Source organism: Lontra canadensis, unplaced genomic scaffold (assembly GCF_010015895.1).
Source record: "Lontra canadensis isolate GAN:19392208 unplaced genomic scaffold, GSC_riverotter_1.0 scaffold32, whole genome shotgun sequence".
Taxonomy (NCBI): Eukaryota; Metazoa; Chordata; class Mammalia; order Carnivora; family Mustelidae; genus Lontra; species Lontra canadensis.
The window spans coordinates 7,910,588-7,934,087 of NW_022631026.1; the positions used below are offsets into that span (position 1 = coordinate 7,910,588).

The 23,500-nt window shown below is 45.5% G+C and overlaps 1 protein-coding gene across 1 annotated transcript; it reads right to left on the reverse strand.

Annotated features, from left to right (window-relative positions):
* Positions 1 to 1,017: 1,017 nt before the first annotated feature.
* E2F6 (E2F transcription factor 6) lies at positions 1,018 to 23,024 on the reverse strand. The gene is made up of 7 exons (XM_032866862.1): positions 22,627 to 23,024; positions 13,440 to 13,494; positions 9,532 to 9,748; positions 7,364 to 7,519; positions 5,587 to 5,701; positions 2,730 to 2,877; positions 1,018 to 2,249 (listed from the first exon to the last, which is right to left on the reverse strand). Exons 1-7 carry the CDS (start codon positions 22,732 to 22,734, stop codon positions 2,200 to 2,202), a joined length of 849 nt encoding a protein of 282 aa, XP_032722753.1. The 5' UTR covers positions 22,735 to 23,024; the 3' UTR covers positions 1,018 to 2,199.
* Positions 23,025 to 23,500: the final 476 nt, after the last annotated feature.

Here is a 23,500-nt window from a genome sequence, read left to right on the forward strand (position 1 = left end):
ACTGCCTGTGGGCACGATGGCAGGAAAGAGGAAGGAGGGCTTTCAGCCAGGTCCGGAATGAAGACGGAATTCTGAAAACAGACAAGAGGACGACAATTCCAGGCGGAAGGGTGGGAGCAGAGGCACAGGGACGACAACGTGCGCTGTGCGTCTCGGGCGCGGCAAGCGGGCTCACTGGGCAAGTGAACGAGCTTGGAAGCTAGGCCAGGGCCGGCCCAGGGTCGGAGAGCTGGGATGTTGGCCTGAAGGACAGAGGGGACACTCAGGCTTCTGACCAGGGCTGGGTGGCACGAAGTTGAGCGGAGCTGGGCACAGGGAGACGGGCCGCCGTGCTGAGCGTGGGGCTCGGAGGAAGGGCCGCCGAGCCAGATGGGAGCACGCTTGCTTTAGTGGTTGTAACAGTGAGAGACCAAACACCCGAAGAGAGTTCATTTATAGGATGTGTCTCCAGGTGACAAAGGACCTTCGCTTCCGTGATCTCCTTTCACCTTCAGAACAATCTGTAGAACAGCTGTCACATGCCACAGGTAAGGAACCAGCTGTTGCCCAGAAGCGACGCAGGCACTTTTGGTAATGCTGCCTGTGCTGGTTTGGGGCTCTGCCTTCTTTTCTCCGGGCCCATTATTCCTGTTCGGGGAAGCCTTCTTCATCTGTATTTTCCCGGAAGCCTAACGGTCACGGGCCTCTCGTCTTCTCCGGCTCACCTGCCCGTTAGCTGGGCTCACCTCCTCCTACGGGTTCGGCCATCACGTGCGAGCGGACATCTGAAACCTCCCCCCGCAGAGCGCGGAGTAAACAAATCCTAGACACTTAGCAGTATTTTTTAGGATTGCGATTTTTGATTCCTTTTAAAAATCTTTTTTAACATGGCCTTAGTTTGAAGTTGCTTCAAATCTCTCTCGGCAAACAAGAGAAGCTCAAAATCGGAATCAGAATGATGCTGACGAGAATCCCAGACGCAGGCAAGCCGAGTGTCGTGAGTCCGGTTTTACAATTCACTCACTCACTCACTCGAGGATTTGTTCAAATATTTATTGAGCACTTCTGATGTGCCAGGCCTGGGGCAAGGCGCTAGGTATAACAATGATTAAGACAAAGTCCCTCAAGGAGCTCACAGCCTAACGGCAAACTACTGAGTAAACTGAGGCACAGAGTGGTACGTGACTTACCCATGAGGTAGCGCGCTAGGTACTTGGGAATGTGGGATCAGAGCTGGAGAGAGGACAGGGTACAACGAACTCATAAAAAGCAAACCCCTTTGATTGAAAAGCAAGGCTGTATACAGAAACGTATTACAAAATCTGCTTGCAAAAAGGTTAAAATAGTTTCCAATTTTCATCATGATTAAATTCATGTCTTGCAATGAATTAAGCCATCCCCTGACAGTATTTCCATACTTGTCCCTAAAGCTTTAGGGCATGGTGCTAGTCCGCTCAGACACAATAACCCTGTAGGGAACTTGAAATCAAGAAGTATCAGATTTCAATGTCAGCACTGGGAACCATATCGAAATACTTTAATTAAATCCATGAACTTTAAATGTATAGCGTATTTATGATACTTCTACATGTAGAAGTTTGGAGAAAACTTTCCTCTAACCCCCATTCAGAGGATTCTAATAAGTTAGAGATACCACAGAAATTAGAGAATTTGTCTGTTACTTTCCATATATACATTATTTTGGCTGTACAAGGGTGAAAAGTTTGACTTAGACATATTACATAAGTAATCTAAACATTATACAGATATATACAAAGGCAGCACATTCAGAGGCCTGGACACACCGGCCCAATGTTTAACAGCTAACTGCAGACGGGAACCCGTGTAAGGCGATTTCTTTTGTGACAATGACACGTGATCCTCGAAGGAAAGGGCAGAGTCCGCGAAGCACTGTCCGCTCCAGTCCTGACCGCCTGTCTCTTGTGATTCTCTCCATGGTGAGGTGATTTCAGTAGGCAAGATGTCCATTTCACGGACAAAACACAGTGAGTAATTATAAAAAGAGTTTTCTTCAAATGCAGAAACCATAATTATCCAGTAATCGAAGTAGTGGGCTTCTCAAAGCCACTACTGGCCTTGATGCTGCTGTCAGGACCAGAGAATTTCATGGACGGTTTATTGCTGAGGATCAAATCTGACGCAGAATTCACGCCCACAGGAAGTTCCCCAAGGACTCAGCCCGCGAATTCCAGAACACTCTCAGGTGCTCACTTCCAGCAATTCCTCACTTTGCTGTGGAGGATTTTCTTCTGCAAAACAACAAACATGAAGGAGATTCTCCTGAGTGAGGGTTTGAGAGGTCGACAGGTACAGAATGTGGGATTCGAGCACTTCAAAGAAAGGCTGAAGACCCTGGTCAAGAGCCGAACCAAGATGCTGAGGGCAGAGGCTGCTGGAAGTCTCGAGAGGAGACACGGACTCGGGCGCGCCCTGACGGCACCTGCTGGAGGACGCAGACGGCCTTCTCCACCCGGACACCACACCAGGGGCGCCACCTCGGCACCCACTGTAATTCTTCGTTTCTGAGATCAAAATTACGTGGAATTTAACTATTAAGTTCTTAGAAAAAGTCTACACTGTAGTTAAGAATGACCTAGTCATTCTTTAACTCAATTTTGTGGCTAGAAAGTATAAAAATATCTGTAAGGCCACAGAGCCTGTATCTATCTGTATCTCAAAAAAACCAGTACACCCTTGAACGTCCCTGATGACCAGATGGGTACAATTACCTTTGTTGGGGCGCTCCGGAGGCCTGTCTGTAGAGGAAGAGGCACCCGCCCCTTCGGATGCTTTACCGCCCGAGTGGCCTTGCTCCACTTCACACAAATACACGTCGATGGGGCCTCTGGTGCTCCTTATGTGGACTGTGATCGAGTCCTGGCAGAAGACACATAAAATAGCTTAAAAAAAGACACACAGGATGAATGCGAGAATTCATTAATGACATTGTCTTACTAGATTGACAATGACTTCCTAGAACTTCCAAAGTTTCAATTCAAGGGCTATGTCTGAAAATTTAAGTTCAGGCGGTTTTCTTTCTGTCGTGTACTTGAGAGAATCATGTACTTGGCTTTCATCACTCCGGCTTCGGCCACTGAGCTGCTGGCCAACTCACGGCACGGCCCTGGCTCCTGGGTTACCCAGCCAGGACCTCGGGGCGCTGATGTGAACACCTCTACACTAGAGGGCCCGCCTTTCTCCACTCAATGACTTGACGCCTTCTAGGAGGCTGTACTTGAGAGTCCAAAATCGGTGTTTGCATGACCGAGAAGTCTAAAAGCCCCTGTAGTCTCTCAAATGGTTAAGGGTGTGTTTAGCTCTTCGAAACACTGAAGAGGTAGCACAGTAACGGACGGGAAGGTCTCTGTCCGTACGAAAAAGCCAGATGATAGGATCCAGACAAAACACACCTCAGCAACATACAAAATACTCAGGAGAACCGCATATAAACTATTAATTATTATTCACATCTTTTGGCTTTGAAGCTTTAAATTTACTCGGAATTAAAATACTTATTTTCTGTAAGCTATCAGGAAGTAGGGCGCTTCTACTGAGAATTATGCTGAATTCTGTGTGTGTGCGCGCGTGAGCTGAAACCTGGGAATGGACCAATGTATGCTAAACTCTCAAGGAACAGTTCTAGTTATAAATGATTCCTTTGTTTCTCTGACTAGAAGAGGGTTCAAGTATCACAGTCTGTTCCCTGCACTTCCACGCGGCGAGGCCGGGCGAGGTACAGACGCCGGGCGAGGTACAGACGCCGTGCCCCGCCTCCTGCTCGCCACATCTCACTGGGATCTCACAACAGGGCTCCAGAGACGCAGCTTATCAGGTCTCAAAACCTCACGTCACCTTCTCTGTGGCTTCCCAGGACCAGACATGCAGGCCGGAGAAGGAGCATCCGTGCTCAGGTTCTGGACTGCCAGGCCAGGTCTGGCTCGAATGGCACAGCTTACAAAATCCAACACTTCTCTCCACACAAAACAAACTCTTACAGTGCTCAGAACTGGCAGCCAACTGAGGACTTCCTATTCCACCAAATCAGAGCTGACCAGCCTTTCCCATAAAGGGGGAGACAGTAGACATTTTTGGCTTTGTGGGCCATACATCCCTGTCACCACCACCTAAGTCTGCCATTACAGAGAGAAAAGCAGCCAGACACAATGTCTAAGCAGAAGGACATGTGGCTGTGTGCCGGTGAGACTATACCTAAAGATCTAGCCAGCCAGATTTGACCTGAGGCCAGTCCAGCCACCCTGGCTCAAGCTTCCCAGATCTCACCCTGGACCTCTGTGGGGGCAGGATGCCCCGAACACCGTGCGCCTGTCTACCACTCCCACTTACTTCCGGCTGAGAGTGGCTGCCCCCAGGGCCCACGTTCATTGGCCTCTGAACTGGGCTGTCTTGGGCATGACCCACAAACTCAGCAGAATTTAGCGACAACAGCCTGAAGCAGCTCACAGCTCAGGGGGACCCAGAACCTCATCAGTCACCGCAGCATGGGCCGCCATTGGCGTCCCAAAGTAAGGATGTGTTGGAAGATTAGTGGTTAATTATAAAAAAAAGATTTAAACATCTCTCAAACGACTTCTATCAAGTATAACAGTTACTCAGGAAACTTGGAATATATCCAAGTCCACATAAAATAACGAGGAAACGTCACCCAGACGTCAGAACTTGAGTGTGACTGAATTAAAAGCTGTCCCTTAACTGAACTATAAGGCACTGTGCATTACCAACACGGGAGCTCACTTGGGACAGTGGTGCGCTGGGGATAAGAGAGAGAAAGGAGAGATGAGTGGAGAGTACTCCCCACTCTGGGGGAGGGGGTCCCTACGGCAATGCAGAGGACACCGATGGGTCTATCAGGCCGTCACCACTTCATGATCTGTCCCAAGAAAGGCCACATTCCTTGGTTCTGATTCCATCCTTACCAAGCAACCTTCTGATGACAATTATCTTTCAATACAAACTTTCCTGAAAGGGAAAGAGTGTGCTAGCAGCTGGTAGGAGTATTTTCATTCGCACAGTAATTTTACTTTTTATTTTGAATGTACCGGTTAATGTTCTAGTTTACTCTTTAGTCTTTGATGGGCGTGGGTGGGGTCAATTCCCCAGAACCATCACTGCCAGCACACTGTACTTCTGGAACTTCAACAATGAGGCCAATTCTTGGGGAGTCCTCTAAGAGGCACTACAGTGTGCCATCGTCTACTACAGGTTGACACAGGCACTGGGGTGCCTTCAAGTGTGGCACGTGTACGGTAGGACAGTTAAACACAAACTCTGAAGCCACGCTCTCTGGGTTTGAATTCTGGTGCTTCACTTACTGTGTGATCCCGGGAAAGCTATCTCTCTGCGCTTCCGACTCCTCCCCTTTAAGAAGATAAGGACTAGTCCATTTGCTCTGTATTTGAAACAAGTTAAAATGTGTCAAGTGCCTGCAGCGGTATCAGGCAGGCAACTAACATGCACATGGTGGTTACTGAGTGATGGAGTTTCGACGACCGTGACAGAGCACAGCCTAAGCCGCGGACCTGCCTCCCACTTTTAAAAAAATCCTCTTAGAAACACAGGGATACCTACTTCCCTGGGAGCTGGAACATCCAATCTGGTTTCTGCCGGAGCTTTCACGGCAATAACAATCTGTTCGTGGAAGGCCTGGATGCTGTGGATATCCTGATACGTCACATACGCTAGCGTAAACATCAGTCAAGGGTCTAAGCAGAATGCTACTTACTGAGGAGATAATTTCTCTCTTATAATACATGCATACAAGTGTAACGTTAGAATCCCTGTAGTTTTTATGGGATACAAGCTCACAATTAAGGAAAGCAATTGGTAAAAAATTAATTCATATGTAATTATTGCTATTTCATCAACAATTCCTAAGATTTCATAAAGTGTTTTACAATACTTGTAACTTGAAGCAGCCCTTTAAACTCTAGTGTCATGACTGTAACAGTACCTGGGGAAAAATAGTAATAACGCACATGAAACCATTCCAGTGTCGGTGTTTACTCCCTGCCCCCATTCCCCACTCACTGCTAGATCATGTTATGAGAAGCTCTGGGGACAAAATATTCAGTGTTGATGACAACCTCCTAAAATACGAGGAGGAAAAAAAATTCTGTAAAAGAGTGAAGACAACTTGGAGAACCAGTGTTTCACAGCCATCATGTACTCGTTGGGTTTCTCACATACCAAATGCTTTTCCATATCAGTACGTGAATTTTTTCATTTTGTTTTACGGTATTGCCTGAAATTTTACCAATTATGTCATTTACTGGATTTTCCCGACACTTCTTGCTTACAAATTTTTGGGTAGAGGAATAGTATTTACTTTCCTTTCAGTAACCGGACTATGGAAAGAGAGGAGTTTAAGTCTGAAGCATGAACCGCTGAGGATCGGTGCTGGCTCACAGAGGCAGCGAAAACGGAGCAGCAGATGGGCCCGGGAGACCCAGAAGATCACCACCAAAGACTGGTCTCCGCTGCGGGGCCCAGAGGCGCAGCCAGCTCTACCAGGCTCCGTGGGCCAGAGCGGCAGCGCAAGTGCCGTTTCAATGACAATTTTATTCCATTTCGGAAATAAACTCTAGGGACACCTGAGTGGCTCAATTGGTTAAGCGGCTGCCTTCGGCTCAGGTCATGATCCCGGCGTCCTGGGATCGAGTCCCACATCGGGCTCCTTGCTCAGCGGGAAGCCTGCTTCTCCCTCTGCCTCTGCCTGCCTCTCTGTCTGCCTGTGCTCGCTCACTCTGACAAAAAAAAAAGAAAAAAAGAAATAAACTCTAGGTCACAAATTAGGGAAAACCTGCATTTCACAAACACCAAGAGAGATTTTACTATCTTTACAGCATTCTAAGAAAACAAACAAGAACGGGCCACTATTTTTATTTTAAATGCAAACACGGATGTTGGTACATGGTCACGAGGCAGCATTTAACCTGAACCAACAGCAAATAAAGAAGCAAAAGACAATTACCTGTGCACGTCTGAGACTACACGATTAAACCTTTACTGGCTTTTAAAACTTCTAACAGTCTGATTTTGTATTTTGAATATTTGAATATATTACTTAAATCCCCTAGTTGACCCTACTATTTAAAATAACCTGCTTTGGAAGGAGAAATTTTTTTTTAAAAAACGACAGTTAACAAACAGGGTTGGTGGAGGCGGGGTTGGGGGGGATGGGGAAGCTGGGGGATGGGCATTAAGGAGACACTTGATATAATGAGCGCTGGGTATTGTATGTAACTAAGGAATCACTGAATTCTACCTCTGAAACTAATGACACAGCCTATGTTAATTAAATTGAATTTAAATAAAACGTTAAAAGAAAGACAGAGTTAAAGGATATCGTTCATTTTCTTTGTCGTCTGTTAGCTCAAACAGCTGCTGAGCGCAATCCTTAATTAACTCATCCAAAGCATCTTCCATTGCTGACAAGTCAGAAAGTTCCTCCTGCAGCTTCTTCTGTTGGGGCACAGCTCCAAAGTTGCTAAGATCAGATCCTCTTTAAAAGAAAGGTATTAAAAAACAAAAAAAAACAACTCACCGTCAGTAACATCTAGGAGATTACAGAGAATACAAGTCAGATTACTGGAACTTCTCCAAATGGTGACACCAGGTATTTTATGAACTGACAGACAAAGCGAGGTACTTAATGTCACCCGTAACCTCCTTCTACTCTAGACAACCATTATTCTTCCTATACATAAACTGGTTTTTGTCCCCATTTCTAGTCTCTCTCTTTTTTTTAAAGATTTTATTTATTTGACAGACAGCACAAGCAGGCGGAGAGGCAGGCAGAGAGGAGGAAGCAGGCTCCCTGCTGAGCAGAGAGCTCTATGCAGGGCTCGATCCCAGGACCCTGGGGTCATGACCTGAGCTGAAGGCAGAGGCTTTAACCTGCTGAGCCACTCAGGAGCCCCCATTTCTAGTCTCTTACACACGGATTGAAAAAACCCAAGAAACCATTATAACTCTATGGAAATTAGGGGTAGTAAGCAAAGCTGATGGACTTCACTGAGCACAGACCAAGAGTCAATAACACTGTTAAGCCTCAGCTCTACAATCTAAGCAGGACTTTTAGTAAGTTATAATCTTTTAGTCCCCTATGAAAAATAAGGAATACAGACTGAAATGATAGTTTTGCTAAAATTCTGAGTATTTTTCCCTCATGTGCATATTCTACTTGGTTCTATGTGAATGTAATGATTATATTCATTACTCTTAAAAGACACCTTTTTTTTTTTAGTTATTACTACCTACCATGTCATATTGGTATGATATGAACCAAGCCACTGATATTTTTTTTTCTTCTTTATGGAAAATAAAGAGGAAAAATGCTGTGACCACTTTACCTTTGGTTTACTAGTATTCAAATCTTTTCCAATTACTGATTCAGAATGCAATTTGATGTTAACCCTGAAAGTGTTGTTATTTAGCAAACATGTTCAAATTAGAACTCAATCTGCATTTCTGTACTATTGAAAAAAATAACTTCCTTTAGGAACCACTTTCCTCTACCAGCAAAGTTCATTATTTAGAACCATTTCCTGATCTTTGTTGGTAGATTTTTCATTTGCCTATAACGAAATGCATTTATATGTACATATACGCTGCAACTGTTTCTTACTGATCCACAAGATTTGCCTATTGTAAACACGAACAGCTGTCTTCTTAGGCACACATGCACACACACCTGTAGAGTAACTGCATCTGTATCAGAAGATCTTTTTTCCACGACCCTCCCTAATCAAACATGAAGTCTTTGGCAACTTTTTTGTTTTTTAAGAGAGAGTGAGTGAGCGAGAGCACATGCACGAGTGGGGAGGGGGAGAGAGAATCTTAAGGAGGCTTCCACGCTCCGTGCCGAGCTCGATCTCACCACCCTGAGATCATGACCTGAGCCGAAATCAAGAGGTGGACACTTAAGTGACTGAGCCACCGAGACGCCCCTAGCAGTGGCCGTTTAGACACTGTCTACTGATTGTTCTTTGCATTCAGGGTAGTGTGTGATCCATAGCCTTTCTGACTCATAATCATCTTGGGTAATTAAGAATGTAGATTAGATTCCTGCCTTTGCCCCAGAAAAATGAATTACAACCCCTGGGGGGGGAGGCCTCTAAGTGTTTGTTACACTGTTTTACAGCCTTAACTAATTTCCTCCTGATATCAATCATCACTGGGAAAAAAAAATCTCCTAACAATCAGACGTCCCCTTCTTATGATCTTGAAAAGCAAAACTCCTAAAATTAATCATTATTCCATTCAACTTTTCCATAATATCTGAATGCTATTCTAGGTCTATGGCTTTCATTTAGTCCTAAATAGGGAAAAAAATATGTACCTTGTGGGATAACATGATAACATAAAATTTTTATAGAATCCTTTCCTAACAAGAAGCCATCTTTTACTTTGTTTTGTCCTGTCAAAACACTGCTGATACCTAATCTGTTTTAAGCATAGTGTTGTCACTTAAGGAGAGCAGGGAAAGCCAGGAGAAGTTCAAAACCAACTCACATCCATCGAATATGGTTCTTAGACTTTTTTTCAACCAGAGCGATTCCATCTAAAACATTGGTGATGTCATACACTCTTCGTTTCCGCACTCCCAGTTTTGTGGCAACCTTGTTTAAGTCCAGAATACCCCCAGGAGCAGATCTGACAAGATCCATAAATTTTCGAGTTAAATAAACCAGAGATACATCAAAACGAGGTCTCTTCACTTTTAGAGCTTCTGGGAAACAAAACAAACAAATTTATAAAATTCTCAATAGCACTTCTTTCTCAGCTCATTAAGAAAAGTAATCTATTTCCTCAGTAGGCACAGACTCCTACAGAAATCCCACACACTGAACACATCACGGCTAATTTTTATGAAACAGATTGCTCCCACTGGATAAAAATGGAGCAGCCTATCTCAGGCAAAGGCTTTAGTGCTACAGGATCTGACATATGCAGCCAACTCCCCTGCGCGTGGGAATCTGTAGGAGTCCGTGGCACCTTATCTAACCCAGGGTCAAGAGTTTGCATTTCTACCCATATGACTCTCAGGAACAGGGTTAGAAATGGTTCTTAAGATTAAATTTCTTATTGGGCCTTCCAGTTAAAGAAATTCTTTATAAAGCAAAGGCAAAGACTTGTCTTTTTCTTCTTAACACTTAAATTGTTCCTACGCATGTCACAGTGTAACCCCGCTGGAAGTTTCTGAAAGAGCTCAAATTAGTCTTCTATTAAAATATTAGACCACATCTTGAGGAAAGTGGCATCTCTATTTTTTTTAAATATGCACTAGCCTATATTAACAGGTAAGCAAACGAAGGGGGGAAAATCTCTTTAATTCCCTTCCTCCTTCATCCACTATGATGATTTTGGTTTTTCATACATACCCTGTCCCCTCAGGACACAGACACATGTGTCAATATATACATGTAACTTTCTTTTTAATAACTTTTAATTTTTTTATTAACATATAATGTATTATTATCCCCAGGGGCACAGGTCTGTGAATCACCAGGCTTACATACTTCACAGCACTCACCATAGCACATACCTTCCCCCATGTCCATAACCCAACCACACTCTCCCTGCCCCCCTCCCCCCCAGCAACCCTCAGTTTGTTTTGTGAGATTAAGAGTCTCTTATGGTTTGTCTCCCCCCCATCACATCTTGTTTCATTTATTCCTTTTCTACCCCCCAAGCCCTCCACATTGCCTCTCAACTTCCTCATATCAGGGAGATCATATGATAATTGTTTTTCTCTGACAGACTTATTTTGCTAAACATAATACCCTCTAGTTCCATCCACGTTGTGGCAAATGGCAAGATTTCATTTCTTTTGATGGCTGCATACTATTCCATTATAGATATATACCACATCTTCTTTATCCATTCATCTGTGGATGGACATCTAGGTTCTTTCCACAGTTTGGCTACTGTGGACATTGCTACTATAAACATTCGGGTGCACGTGGCCCTTCGGATCACTACATTTGTACCTTTAGAGTAAATACCCAGTATGTACACGTAACTTTTTAAAAACAAAAATAACAGGCTGCTTTAATTCAATACTGTGAACAGCCTCACTTGGCAACAAATTTCAACATTATTCTTTAGGGCTGCATAATATTTAACTGCATGGATACTGGCTAAACTTACCCCAATACTGGAATTTTGACTGTCTCCAACTTTGCTGTTTTGCCCGATAGTTCAGGAAATCTCCCTCAGCTAAATTTTGTGTGCATCTCTGTTTCCTTTAGTTAAGTTCCCCAATTCTGAATTGACAGGTAAAAGGGTATTTTAAGGAATGGCTGTCCTGCTCAACCTACTATCCAGGTGGGGTTTCTATCAATTTTACACAGTGTATGAGAAAGGGGCTCAGTTCACGTGTTTGCCTGAATGGAGTATTAGTATTCCTTTCACCTTTCCCAACTTGATATTAAAGAACAAGTTCTTATGGTTTGGTGTGCGGAGTAAATAATTTTACAAATAACCCAGCTGTCCTTTTGGTGTGAGCTATATGATCTCTCCTTTTTTCTACTTTCACAGCATACAACAATGAGTATGTGTCAAAAGAAATATTCATCTTGTCTTCAATCGGGAAATTCCTGTATCCAGAAACTCTACAACGTCACATTCAGTTTAAAGCCCACTGGTGGCTACTCCAAGAACACAAGTACGTATTTTATAATGCACATGTCTTCTCTGTGGGGCCCACTCCTACACTTAATGATCAAACAGGAATAAACAGGAATTAAAATGATGTTTAATTAGAAGAAAGTCACCATCCTACAAAAAAACTTGGCAGACTACAACAGAGAAATTCTAACTTGAAAAAGCACACATCTAATCACCCTAACTGCTAACATGACGGGGTCTTATAAGCTCAGGGTTAAGTATATTCCCACCATGTTAGTCACTTTAGAAAGTGACTTGAGAAAGGTATTAACTGAAAACATGTAACCTGACAGTTGCTGACAGAATACAAACATGATTCAAACGGTTTTCAAACAAAGCTGTTCCCCAATCTAGTAAGGAACGCCATCACAATGTCCTGAGGTCAGTGCCAAGTGCGGCATCCAAGCTCCCTGAGAAGAGCTGGAACCTGACTGTAGTGGGAGTAAGGAAATCTTCCTGAAGGGGGTGAGTGGGCGAGGACAGAAAGGTGGAGAGAAAGCACTTCTCCCCTGACAGAGGGCAGGGGCTTAATGAGACAAAGCCGTGGTTGAGAACAGGTGGGTTCAGGGAGCCCGAAGCTGGCAGAGATGGTGAGGGCAGCAGCTGGAAGGCCAGGACGCCTGGTGGAGCTGGAATGACCTGTAAGCGCCCTTTCTGTCCAGCCATTCTCTACTGCCTTGTTTCATTTAAGGATTATGAGGTGGCTTATAAATTTAATGCAAATAAATAAAACCAAATAAATGAGGAGTCAGGGTTTTCTCTATTTGCAATAGAACATTGTAGGAGAATTCTAGGTTGAGTGAGATCCCAATCCCTGGACTGTGTGTGCCCACGGGCAGCAGGGTGCTAGAGCCTGAAAGCGGACAAGCTACTGTGGAGGCTGTGCGCCGCGTCAGCCGGAGAGGGCGTGAGGGCCCACACTGGACGCAGCAGACCCAGCTAGAGGTTGAGACGAGGGGCTTGAGTCTGAGAGGTGTGGGGTGAATCCTGACTGAGGCCTCAGTTTATTCATCTATAAAAAAATGAGTAATAATCCACATTTGTATTTTAAAGGTTGTTGAGATAATTCATGCAAAGAGCTTAACACAGCTCGCACTGTACAAGCTCAGTGTGTGTTAGACAATACCACGGGGTGGTGGTGATGGTCAGAGGACACACATCCAATGTAAAACTGACCAAACCTGGGGACCAGCTATGCGTGAGACTGCGGCAGGGACTGAGAAGAAATTCAGGGCTGATATTAAGATCTACATATGGATCTAGGCATGATCTATTCCTTGTGGTTAGGACCAAATTAAGGGGAAGTCAGGGGTGGGTCTACCTATGGTAACCATTTCCAGAAGGATGGGAACCACAACAGTTGGTACTCCATCTCCTTTCCATGACTCTTAACACTGGTCCATGGCAGGAAGGGGAGAGAGCAAAGGGAATCAAAGGAAGTCTGGAGGACCAAAGGCAGTTTGTCCTATTATCAACCGCCTTCAATTCTGCTGATGGCAGCAAGTAACTGATATCACAGAATTTTGAGAAAAATATCCTTAAACATAGACCACTCCAATTTAAAAATGATTTCTAAAAGCAACAAAGAATCAGCCAGTGTTCATGTACATTAGAGCCCACAACCTCAACTTTTACTTAAGTTTCTTAAGTTTACTTAAGTTTCCCATCAATTTATGTACATTTAAAATACATCATTTAAGTCATACGAAGCTCAAACTAAAAAACTTAAAACCTATTCAGGATCAACTTACTTCTCATGGAGACATACTGTACATTATCTTCTAAATTAATCCTTATTTTTGATGGCTGGAAAAAAGAAAATACAGAAATTTAAATTAGTAATTTAAAGACAATAATGCAAAATGAGCAAAAGCAAATGAAAAGCATTTCCTGGATAACATGAGGGGTTTTGTTCTTTTTTCACCCTGGGGTAGTAATTCAGTTGGGGGAAAGGCAGTCCTTCCTGCATACTGTATGTACTCCGAGCTCACAACTGACAGCACTCAGAGTGACGTTCCTAACGCTGCGCAGGCCGTGAGTACAGAGGGGTAGTTATAGACAGGGGTAGGTGAGAGATATAAATGAGAAGTTACTACTGGACAGACGCTAATTTACCATCCGTCTCAGCTACTGAGGATAAAAAAGGAATAGAACGAAAATTAGGACACTGTCTCTGGCTCTGGAAAGCACAGAAGACAGGGCAGATCCCTCTAAACTAGCAAATGTTCACCCCTTGCTATTTTAGTGTAAGTGGCTCCTAAAAAATTTGCTCATAAGTTTTCACAGGAGGCATGCATTCCCCTTATAATTAACGGAAAAACAGCAGCACTTCTGATAATGGAAAATGACACATACTACCTAACTAGAAATGTTGGTATTAGAGTAATTAAAAAAAAAAAACCAAAAGCTTCTTTTAAATTCTTCAAACAACCAGGGAAGGAGAAGCAGCTCTACTCCCAATGCTCACCATCTTATCAGGTATTTTGAAGCTATGAAACTTTACATTAACTGGTAGTAAAACATTTGTAATACATTTAAAAATCATTTTTGCAGAAAATAAATAAAACCTTTTAAAAAAACCAGGTTAACAAAAACCTGTATCAGCCTCATGCTTACAACAAAGCACGATGACAGGTGCCTCCAGCCAGGCTGTGATCAGGTTCAGCTCTTGCCTAAGTGAAAAATCTGGCCCGGAAACTGGCAGTAGCCCTGGGATAGGTGAACTCCACGAGGAGCTCTAAGAGAAGAATCGACAGGAGTACTACAGGTGCACCCAGGGAGGGACATCACAGGATGCACAGGGAAGGGGATTCCCAGTTGAGCCTTGAAGGAGAAGCCTGATACTGCCCAAACTGTGAGAACTTCAAGAAAGAGGAAGAAGATACGATTCCTAGTGCAGGAAATGAAACGAACAAAGGCATGAAAATACAAATGGCGTGGCACCTTTGGAAGACCCCCCTGTGTGGTGAGGGCAAGACTAACTTGACACTGAGGTTGGAAAGACATGCTGAACCAGACTCAACAGAGAGATCACGGAAGTCGCGCTACGCAGTTTGGACTCCCTGTCAAAACCCGTGGAGGATCACCGCAGATTCCTGAACGAGAATATGACACACCCAAACTCATGGTTTACGAATGTGAGTACGGAAGCAATACAGTAAGAGGACTGGGGGATGGGGACGCCTAAAGGCAAGGGGAGCAGCTCAGAAGCTCTTTATCTCAGTGTCAGCAAATCCTTGGCACAATGATTTCTCTATCATCTACGACAAAATTATAGCATCTACTAACAAGTTAACTTGATATGGAGTAATTCTACTGAAATAGAATTCCGCTGTAGAATTAGCTTAGTTGTTAGAATGTAAAGGAAAAGCAGACCTGCTGGGGTGTACGAAACCAGAGTTGGGAAGGCCTGTCTTGGGGCCAGAGACTATGCCTGACGAGCTCTCCCGAACAACAGCGACTTGCCAACACAGAACCACCAGTGAACCGGTGAAGGGCAGTCCTATTAAAGTCAGACACAGATGAACGTGACCCGTGGTCATTGTTATTTTTACATTTAACCTTTCTACTAATATTGCAGGAGACAGAATTTACTAGCAGGATTCTTAAATGCGAAAGAATCCATCCTCATATATTGATTCGAAACACATAAATAAATATCCTAAACTGTTATATATTCCTTAAAAAAAGTACACAGAAAGGGTTAACTATAGCAGGGTTCCTAGGTGCTTTGCCGCAAATAGACTTCTGTTCTTAATTTAGAGCAGCAGGGCCAAAGCCTACATACAAGCACTTAAGGGTACCCTAAGTGGCCGCCTCGCCATCTGCTCACTGCATATTCCAGAAGGGCATCTCCTCGGCTCTGTACTCCCCGCTCTCTCATCCCCTTATCGAGACCGCTGCCATTCACAGGCTGGCATGGGGATGGTACCACAACAGCTGTAACAACAGGAGCAAGGACAGCTTGCTTTCCCACACACTTTGCCATAAATGCAGCCGCACTGCATGCTGTCTACACCAAGAGCTGTGGGAAAGCAGAGTCCAATGGGCAACCCCCCCCCATTTTTTTTTTTACCTTTTGAATATGAAAACATGATCTCTTTATCTTGGAAGAGTCCCAGCAGTATCCTGGCCCCTCCGGGGCAGATCCCAGTATGTGTAAATCCTATGGGTGAACAATACCGGAGATTTCCAAAGTGTACATAGTAATGACACATTCATCTCCTTTGCATTCAAAATAGTACTTGGCTTAAGACGGGGGTTTGGGACTACCAGCCACCCGACTTCCTAGATGCTGAGAGATCCTGGCCTTTATCTGTAACACAGTGTGTTGATATCATTTTATTGCCCATTTTCCAAGCTACTGTGAAGATTAAAAAAGAAATTGTGTCGATTGTAAAATCCTATGCAAACCTAAGAGACTATTATCATTTTGCATTTTGAACCAGAAGAGCACCTGGTACATTCAAGCACTTGGTAAATACTTGCTCACATGGGAAGTTGAAATAGGATCTTGTCACAGATAACTTGAACTGTGAAGTAACTCAGAACTCTGAAACGGTGAGTATTTAAGACACAAGGACACAGGGTGAAGACTCCCTCCTGTGTACACCATGAATACAGATCCCCGAGAGATTATCAAGTGTCATTTTCTGTGCTCTAATACCACATGCATCCTCTTGCTAGATCAGCCTGACACCTGGCAAGCCTTTCCTGCTACTCTAACTTTGGTAAACGGCTTTCAACAAGTAGGCCAGGAGCTTTTCTGGGAGTAGAAAGAACTAGACAAGACTCCTTTTGAAGTGACTTTAAAATCAGAATAAATGGGATGCCTGGGTACTTCAGTCAGTTAGGCATCTGCCTTCGCTCAGGTCATGGTGTCAGAGTCCTGGGATCTAGTACTACATCGGGCTCCCTGCTCAGCGGGGCAGTCTGCTTCTCCCTCTCCTTCTGCTGCTCCACCCCCCACCTGCACTCACTCTCTCTCTCTAAAATGAATACGGGGCGCCTGGGTGGCTCAGTGGGTTAAAGCCTCTGCCTTCGGCTCAGGTCATGGTCCCGAGGTCCTCGGATCGAGCCCCGCATCGGGCTCTCTGCTCAGCGGGAGGCCTGCTTCTTTTCCTCTCTCTCTCTCTGCCTGCCTCTCTGCCTGCTTGTGATCTCTGTCAAATAAATAAATAAAATCTTTAAAATAAATAATAAATAAAATGAATACATAAAATCTGGGGGAAAAAAATCAGAATAAAGTTTTCCTCACAGAAACGTTAGTGAGCTATTAGGGAGAAGAAAAAAAAAAAAGTAACTGAAATGCTATCCGTGCACTTGGCCCATGTCACTTAGGTCCACTGGATCAGAGCAGCGCACCTTGCCCCTGGAGGGAAGCCGACAAGGCTCTCCACTCTGGTAAGGATCCCGGTACGAACCCGCAAGTGCAAACAGGAGATGGAACAGAGGCAGCTCCACTCAAGGTGAGGAGCCATCAAGGCCCCTCTCAAAAGGAGACTGACTGCGTACGCTCCTCTCGAGGATACCCACTTTCTTTTTATTTTGAAATAATCTCAGCCTTCACGAAAGGGACACAAGCAGCACTAAGAATTGCTACATACCCTTCATCCAAATCCCCCACGTACTAATGCTTTACGACATTTGCTCTATCATTTCTCTATACACATGTAATTCTTTCCCTTGAAAGCACCGGAGGGTAAACGGCAGACCCCTACGGAACTCAGCGTGTGCCTCAAGGATGTTCCCTTATACGACCACCAAATAATTACCAACAAGTCTGTGCCAACTCAGCAGTCTCTAAAGAAACGCTCAGTAAAACTTGGACTTTGAGGGCACTCCAGGGAAGGTTCAAAAGGAAGAGAGGATCATGCTACTAGAAAGCAGAAGAAAGCAGATGTCTGCTAGGCTCGGAGAGAACCCTTAGCGACACCGTCGACTGCAGTTAATGTGGGAACTTGACAGTCATGGCTCAGGTAACCTGAGATTTCCATACCAAGTTGACTGCGGCACCTGGTTTCTCTTTGCAGCCTACAGTAAAATGTGGGAGGGAGAACTCAAGAAAGGGATTTTTAAACAAAAAGGAGCCAGGATTTAAAGACTTTAAAATTCCCAGCCTTGAGGCGCCTGGGTGGCTCATTTGGATAGGCGTCTGCCTTCAGCTCAGGTCGTGAACCCAGAGTCCCAGGAGCGAGCGCTGCATTGGGCTCCCCACTCAGTGCGGATTCTGCTTCTCCCTCTGTTGCTCCCCCTGCTCGCTCGCTCTCAAATAAAATCTTAAAAAAATTCCCAGCTTCTCCAGAAGCTCAAATTAAAAAATGACACCTGAGAAAGACCAAATCAAAGGTGTACTCTAAAGATGATGATGAAGGGCGCCCGGGTGACTCAGTCGGTTAAGTGTCCGGCTCTTGATTTCGGCTCAGGTCATGATCTCAGGGTCGTGAGACTGAGCCCCAAGTCAGGCTCTTTGCTGGGTGTGGAGCCTGCTTGAGATTCTCTCTCACCCTCTACCCATCCCCCTCTCCCTCACCCTCTCTTTCAAAAAAAAAAATAATAATAATAAAAACTGAAAAAAAAAATGAAGCGGACAGTGAGGGTGTGACTGCACAGCCTCTGGAGAAGACCTCAGGTGAATCAAAGATGCGGCCTCAGAGTGCTGTGCAGTCACACAAGAGGCCTTGACGGAGATGAAGGATGAACCCCACAGATCCTCTAAGTCTCAGCCAGGGCCTCAATGAAGCCCCAGGGCCCTGTCCACCAGCCACTCCAACAGGAGCCCAAGGCGGAGAAGGGTTCAGCCAGAAGAGAGGTGGGACGCTTGTCTGCTGAGTGAGCCGCAGCAGGATTCACAGAAGGTCCACACGGTTTTCGAGAGAATTGTATCAGCAAAAGCACTGTCAGCTTGGATGAAAGGGGACACTGTTTAAATTGAAAAAGGTTACTCAATACCCAAAGTTCTACTGCCAGGAAGCAGGCTGATAAAATTACTCAGCTACAAATAGGGATTTCCTTTCATGAGGAAGAAAGGAAGACAGTGGAACCAACAGCCCAGAGGGTAGAGCTGGCAGCACAGAGAATTGTTCCCTGAAACCTAACCAAGAAATTTCTAGCACTTAGCAAGCTGATTTTCAGAACTACTCTGGACCATTACTTCCCTGTGACTCCCATTTCCTCCTTTAGGAACAGGAATGTCTAGAGCAGGTATCAGGTCTGTCGCACTAGTGTGTGCTGGCTGTGCTGTGGGGAAGGGGGGAGGAGGGGGTCAGATAATGGTCTTTTTAGTGTCACGTGTCTAAAGATCTGGAGGAGCTGGATGGGCTGTACTTGAAGACCTCCATCCGCGGAGCCTGGATGCTTATTTTATTCTCCGAGTATGAAATCTGTTATTGTGAGGCTCAGATTGTCGCAGGTTAGGCCAATAGAGGCCTTTTCAAAGTGGTGCCTGTGCAGGACACTTATTTTTGACCTTTTCAGCATTGTGAGGATAGTAGTCCTCCAATATCTATGGGACTAACCTGCCCGGGTGCCAGCACAGATGCTGCTTCGAGTGCTGACAACCCACCGCTGGGGAAGCTGTCACGGTCTTCAGTCCTTTCGAGGAGTCTCACGAGGAGGTTACTCTCTGGTAAATCCCTTGAGGGATGCCAAGGGAGAGCTCAGTAGTAGAGAAACCTCAAGAATGGACTACCTAAGAACTTTCCCTTTCAATCGTCCAAATGGTTCTGGGCCCCTACTGGTTCAGGCTTGATACCTAGCCTGTCTGCATCTCCGCTGGGGAGTGCATGGAGAAGACAGAGGCCGCCAGACTGAAAATCAGTACAATCTCAACGCACACAGCTCTCCAGGAACCAGCAGCTCCTGACAAGCAAGTCTGCACAATGGAAGCAATTTTACGACTGTTCTGAGGGCCGCATCTGAAAACTGCAGAATAGATTATAATTTGAGATCTTAAAGGACAAAGGACAGAACACTAGGTCAACGTTAGGGACTAAAACCTTAAGCACTGCCTCTAAGTTGGTGAAACATTTCTCTATACAGATGTCTCTCTGTTCCACCTGCCTATTTTAGGGAGTCATATTCCTTTAAGAGCCCTTTGGAAACAGACCTCTGTCCAAGGTGTCTGCATTCTCCTCATTCAAATGTTCCTCATTATTCAATGTGCAGACTAAGTTCCACCTCCAACCAATACTACTTCCTCCCTTCTCTAAAATCCAGTTTTCAAGCCATTTACCTGGGGGAACATCAATCACTCAGGCAAACACATGACTAGATAGTGGACTGATCTTTGCATAGCAACACACTTCATTAAATATCCAGTCACTGGCCAATTAAAAAACACTGACAGGGCAGTTTAAAGATTTTATTTATTTATTTGACAGAGAGAGAGAGCTCACAAGTAGGCAGAGAGGCAGGCAGAGAGAGAGAGAGGGAAGCAGGCTCCCCGCTGAGCAGAGAGCCCGATGTGGGGCTCGATCCCAGAACCCTGGGATCATAACCTGAGCCGAAAGCAGAGGCTTTAACCCACTGAGCCACCCAGGCGCCCCGAGAGGGCAGTTTAAATCACCATTTTACAAGTAGGAAAATAAACACACATCCGAACATGTACGAGTACCCACTTCAGTCATTCAGTAACTACGTGCCAAATGTTTTTGTGAGAGGCACCAAACCAGTGCGGATGTAACAGCGAAATGGACAGAGTCACTGCGCTCAGGGACCTAAGAGCCGCAGGCTGCAGACAGGGTAAGTAAGCACAGGGTGCTCTCGGAGCACAAAAGGAGTGCCTAACCTAGTCCTGACAGGTCAGGGAAGGCAGACAAGGAACCTACAGACCCAGACCTGAAAACCAGGGGAGGTAACAAGGAAAAGGGCTTTTGGGGAAGGTGGGGTATGAATATGAAGGGATCCAAACGAACACGGAAATTCGGAAATCTAGCAACTATAAGCAGTTCAAAAAAAGATAAGTCCAGGAACCTGATTATATTAAGAAGTTTCTACTGTGTTCTGAAAGCACTAGGAAACTGCGATGGATTCTTTAAGCCAAATGACATGGTCAGAAACATGCTTTAAAAAGACCACACGATAGTTACTATATGAAGAGTATCTAGAAGTCTGGGGGCAAGACCAGAAGCAGGAAAACACTGCAACAATCTGAAAAACGGTTAGAAGCGCCAAGCATTGGTGATCAATTTTCATTAGATCGGGAGGACAGAGGGGGGTCAGTTTGGAGAAGGGAAAAAGCAAGGGTAATGCCCAAGCAACTAGCTTAGGCAATACGGCAATACGGTGGGTGTGGCGCCATTTATAAAGATAAGAGATAGCAAAGCTGTTGCCAGCTTTGGCAAGAAGATAATGAATTCAATTACTGATAGGAGTTTGAAATCTAAGAAACGTAAGCAGACAGTTGGAAAGCTCCGAGCTGGATTTATAGATCTAGGAGTTATGACACAGTAACTGAAACTGCCCAAGAAGATAAGAATATCTAAGACTTCAAGGGATGTGTGTATCTTCTGATGTTAAGTGCAAAATTAACTGGTTTTTCCACAGTTGAGAGTTCAGGGCTTTTATCAAAGCCTCAAAGATTAAGACTACCAACACAGACAGTACCGATAAAGGCAGTATCAGAAGTCCTAAGAGTGGCCAATGACATCCCACGTGAAGCTCATGTAGAGAGAGTAGAAGAAAACCTGAAATAACACCAACACGTAAGAAATGGGGAGAGAAAGAGCAGTGTGCACAAGGTGAGACCAGATGAGTACATGGAGCACCACGAGTATATATGGCCAAAACAGCCATTCAAAGATGAGTTTCCAACAAAATCAAGTGGTCAGTCGTGTGGAAACTAGAGATAAGGGGTGAAACATCCGATGGAACTGACAAGGCTGTTGGCAAACTTGGTTAGAAGAGCTGTGCGGAGAGCAGAGGTCCCCCGCCCGGCAATGTAATGACAATGGACACAGTGAAAGCAAACAATTTTCTGGAAAAGTCTGGAGGGAAGAGATAGAGATGACAGGGTATCTAGAATTAAGGGAAGGCTCTTTTAAGGTGAGGAAATATTTAGGATGCAGTTGAAGCGGTCCAGAATTTAACATCAGGGGTCAGACATGGTGAGATTAAATCCAGGCTTTTCCAGGTACTATCTAACCACTGGCAAGCCACTTAACATTTCCAAATCTATTCTGACAAATGGAGAACAAGAATAATAATCTCGCAGGACTGCTACCAGGAATTAAATGAGGTTATGCTCGTAACTTATTTTTGAGCAGTGAGCCACTATGGTGACGGGGCAGTATTAACTTCATGTCTCGTTATTATGGAAGAAACCAGTAGAAAAGAAAATACAGGGAGAAATGGAAAATCATCGATTCATCGATGCCTCTGAGAACCAAGAAGAATACACTGCATCTAATCTAAAACAAGATAGAGGAAACTAACCTTACGCAGGGAGGGAGCGCGACCTTCCTCGATTCGCTGAATGCGCAGCCTGCAGGGTGGGTAATGTAGTGTTGGGTTTTAAATGGCTACAGCCAAGTAAGAGAATGGGAGAGGAGGACGAAGACAAACACAAATAAGTTGCAGAGACACACCGAGGGTCCAGGAGAGGTAGGAAAATGCGAAATTGGGCAATTTTCTCCAACAGCGCTCCCTAACCCCAGGTAAAAGCCAGTAAAACTGACGTATTTGGGAGCAAGTGCTGAAAAAGGAAGACAGGAGAGTTTTAACTGAAAGACCGATCAGCCTGGTTCAGAGCACAGGACGGGCAGCTGGAGAGCCCTCCCGCTCGGAACCAGGCCCAGGGAAAACTCACGACCCGGAGGGCGGTGGGTCCGGCTTCCCAGCGAACGAGAAGAGGCTGCCGTACCTGAGGGCCGCCCCCGCCCCACCACGCGCCGCGCCAGGGCTCCGGTGCTCCCAGCACAGGCCATCCCCGGGGCTTACCAGCAGGCCCTCCACATTGATGGGGTCGCGGCACCGACGGCGCACCGTCTCCTCCGCCGGGTCCACCAGCAGACTGGGCAGTTTCCGCGCCGGCCGCTGCTGACTCATGCTGCCCAGCCAGCCGTCCCTCGCCTCGCACCCCGCGAGCTCTCCCGCCTTCTCCCGCTCCGGCCGGGCACCGCCCCCAACGCGCCGGGTCCCGGGGGCCGAGCACGAACCGGGCCCGCAGCCTGCTCGGAGGCGCCACTGCCTAGGTCGGCCCGCGAACGAACGCGGCACTGCTCCACGATCTCGGGACCTACAACGCAGACGGGAAGAGTGCAGGGTGACCCAGGGCTCTCAGGACGCCAGGCCCGCCATCTTCCCGCATGCGCAGTGCGCCGCCCCCAGTGCGCATGCGTGCCGCTGCCCGAGCGCTCCCACGCACTAACCTTCTCCCGGCGGCCGGAGCCCGGGAAAGCCCGGACGCGAAATCCACGGAGAGGATGGCGGAGGAGAGGAAGAGGTGGAGCAGGAATTTCAGAAGAAGGGAACAGAGCCAGAGAAAAGAGGCTGCTGGTGGCGGGGGAACGCAATTGTCAACACTGATTATTGAAACTTCTGAGCGTGCGACTGTTAATTAACCTTGAGCTCCCTCCGCACACCGCAGGCATTTGCCCGGTGTCGATGCTTAGTAAATTGGTAATCAAACTGATGTGCAATTGTTTATTTATAGGCTTCTTTCTTTCATCTGATGAATAAATTATTGATTATCTGTTGTATTAGGTATCGTGGTGGGTACAGGAGATATTCATTGATATTTGGCACAGACTCAATCTCAAATCCCAATAGAGGAAACAGAAAAATAAATGGAACATTTAAAGCTGGAGTCAGA

Excerpts from the sequence above, each read along its gene's own strand:
- E2F6 (XM_032866862.1), bottom strand. The coding sequence starts at position 22,734 with ATGAGTCAGCAGCGGCCGGCGCGGAAACTGCCCAGTCTGCTGGTGGAC. Across the intron at positions 2,878-5,586 it reads ATGTTCCAGCTCCCAGGGAA|GACTCGATCACAGTCCACAT; the intron begins GTAGGTATCCCT and ends GTCTTCTGCCAG. Across the intron at positions 2,250-2,729 it reads TCCGGAGCGCCCCAACAAAG|AAGAAAATCCTCCACAGCAA; the intron begins GTAATTGTACCC and ends GTTGTTTTGCAG.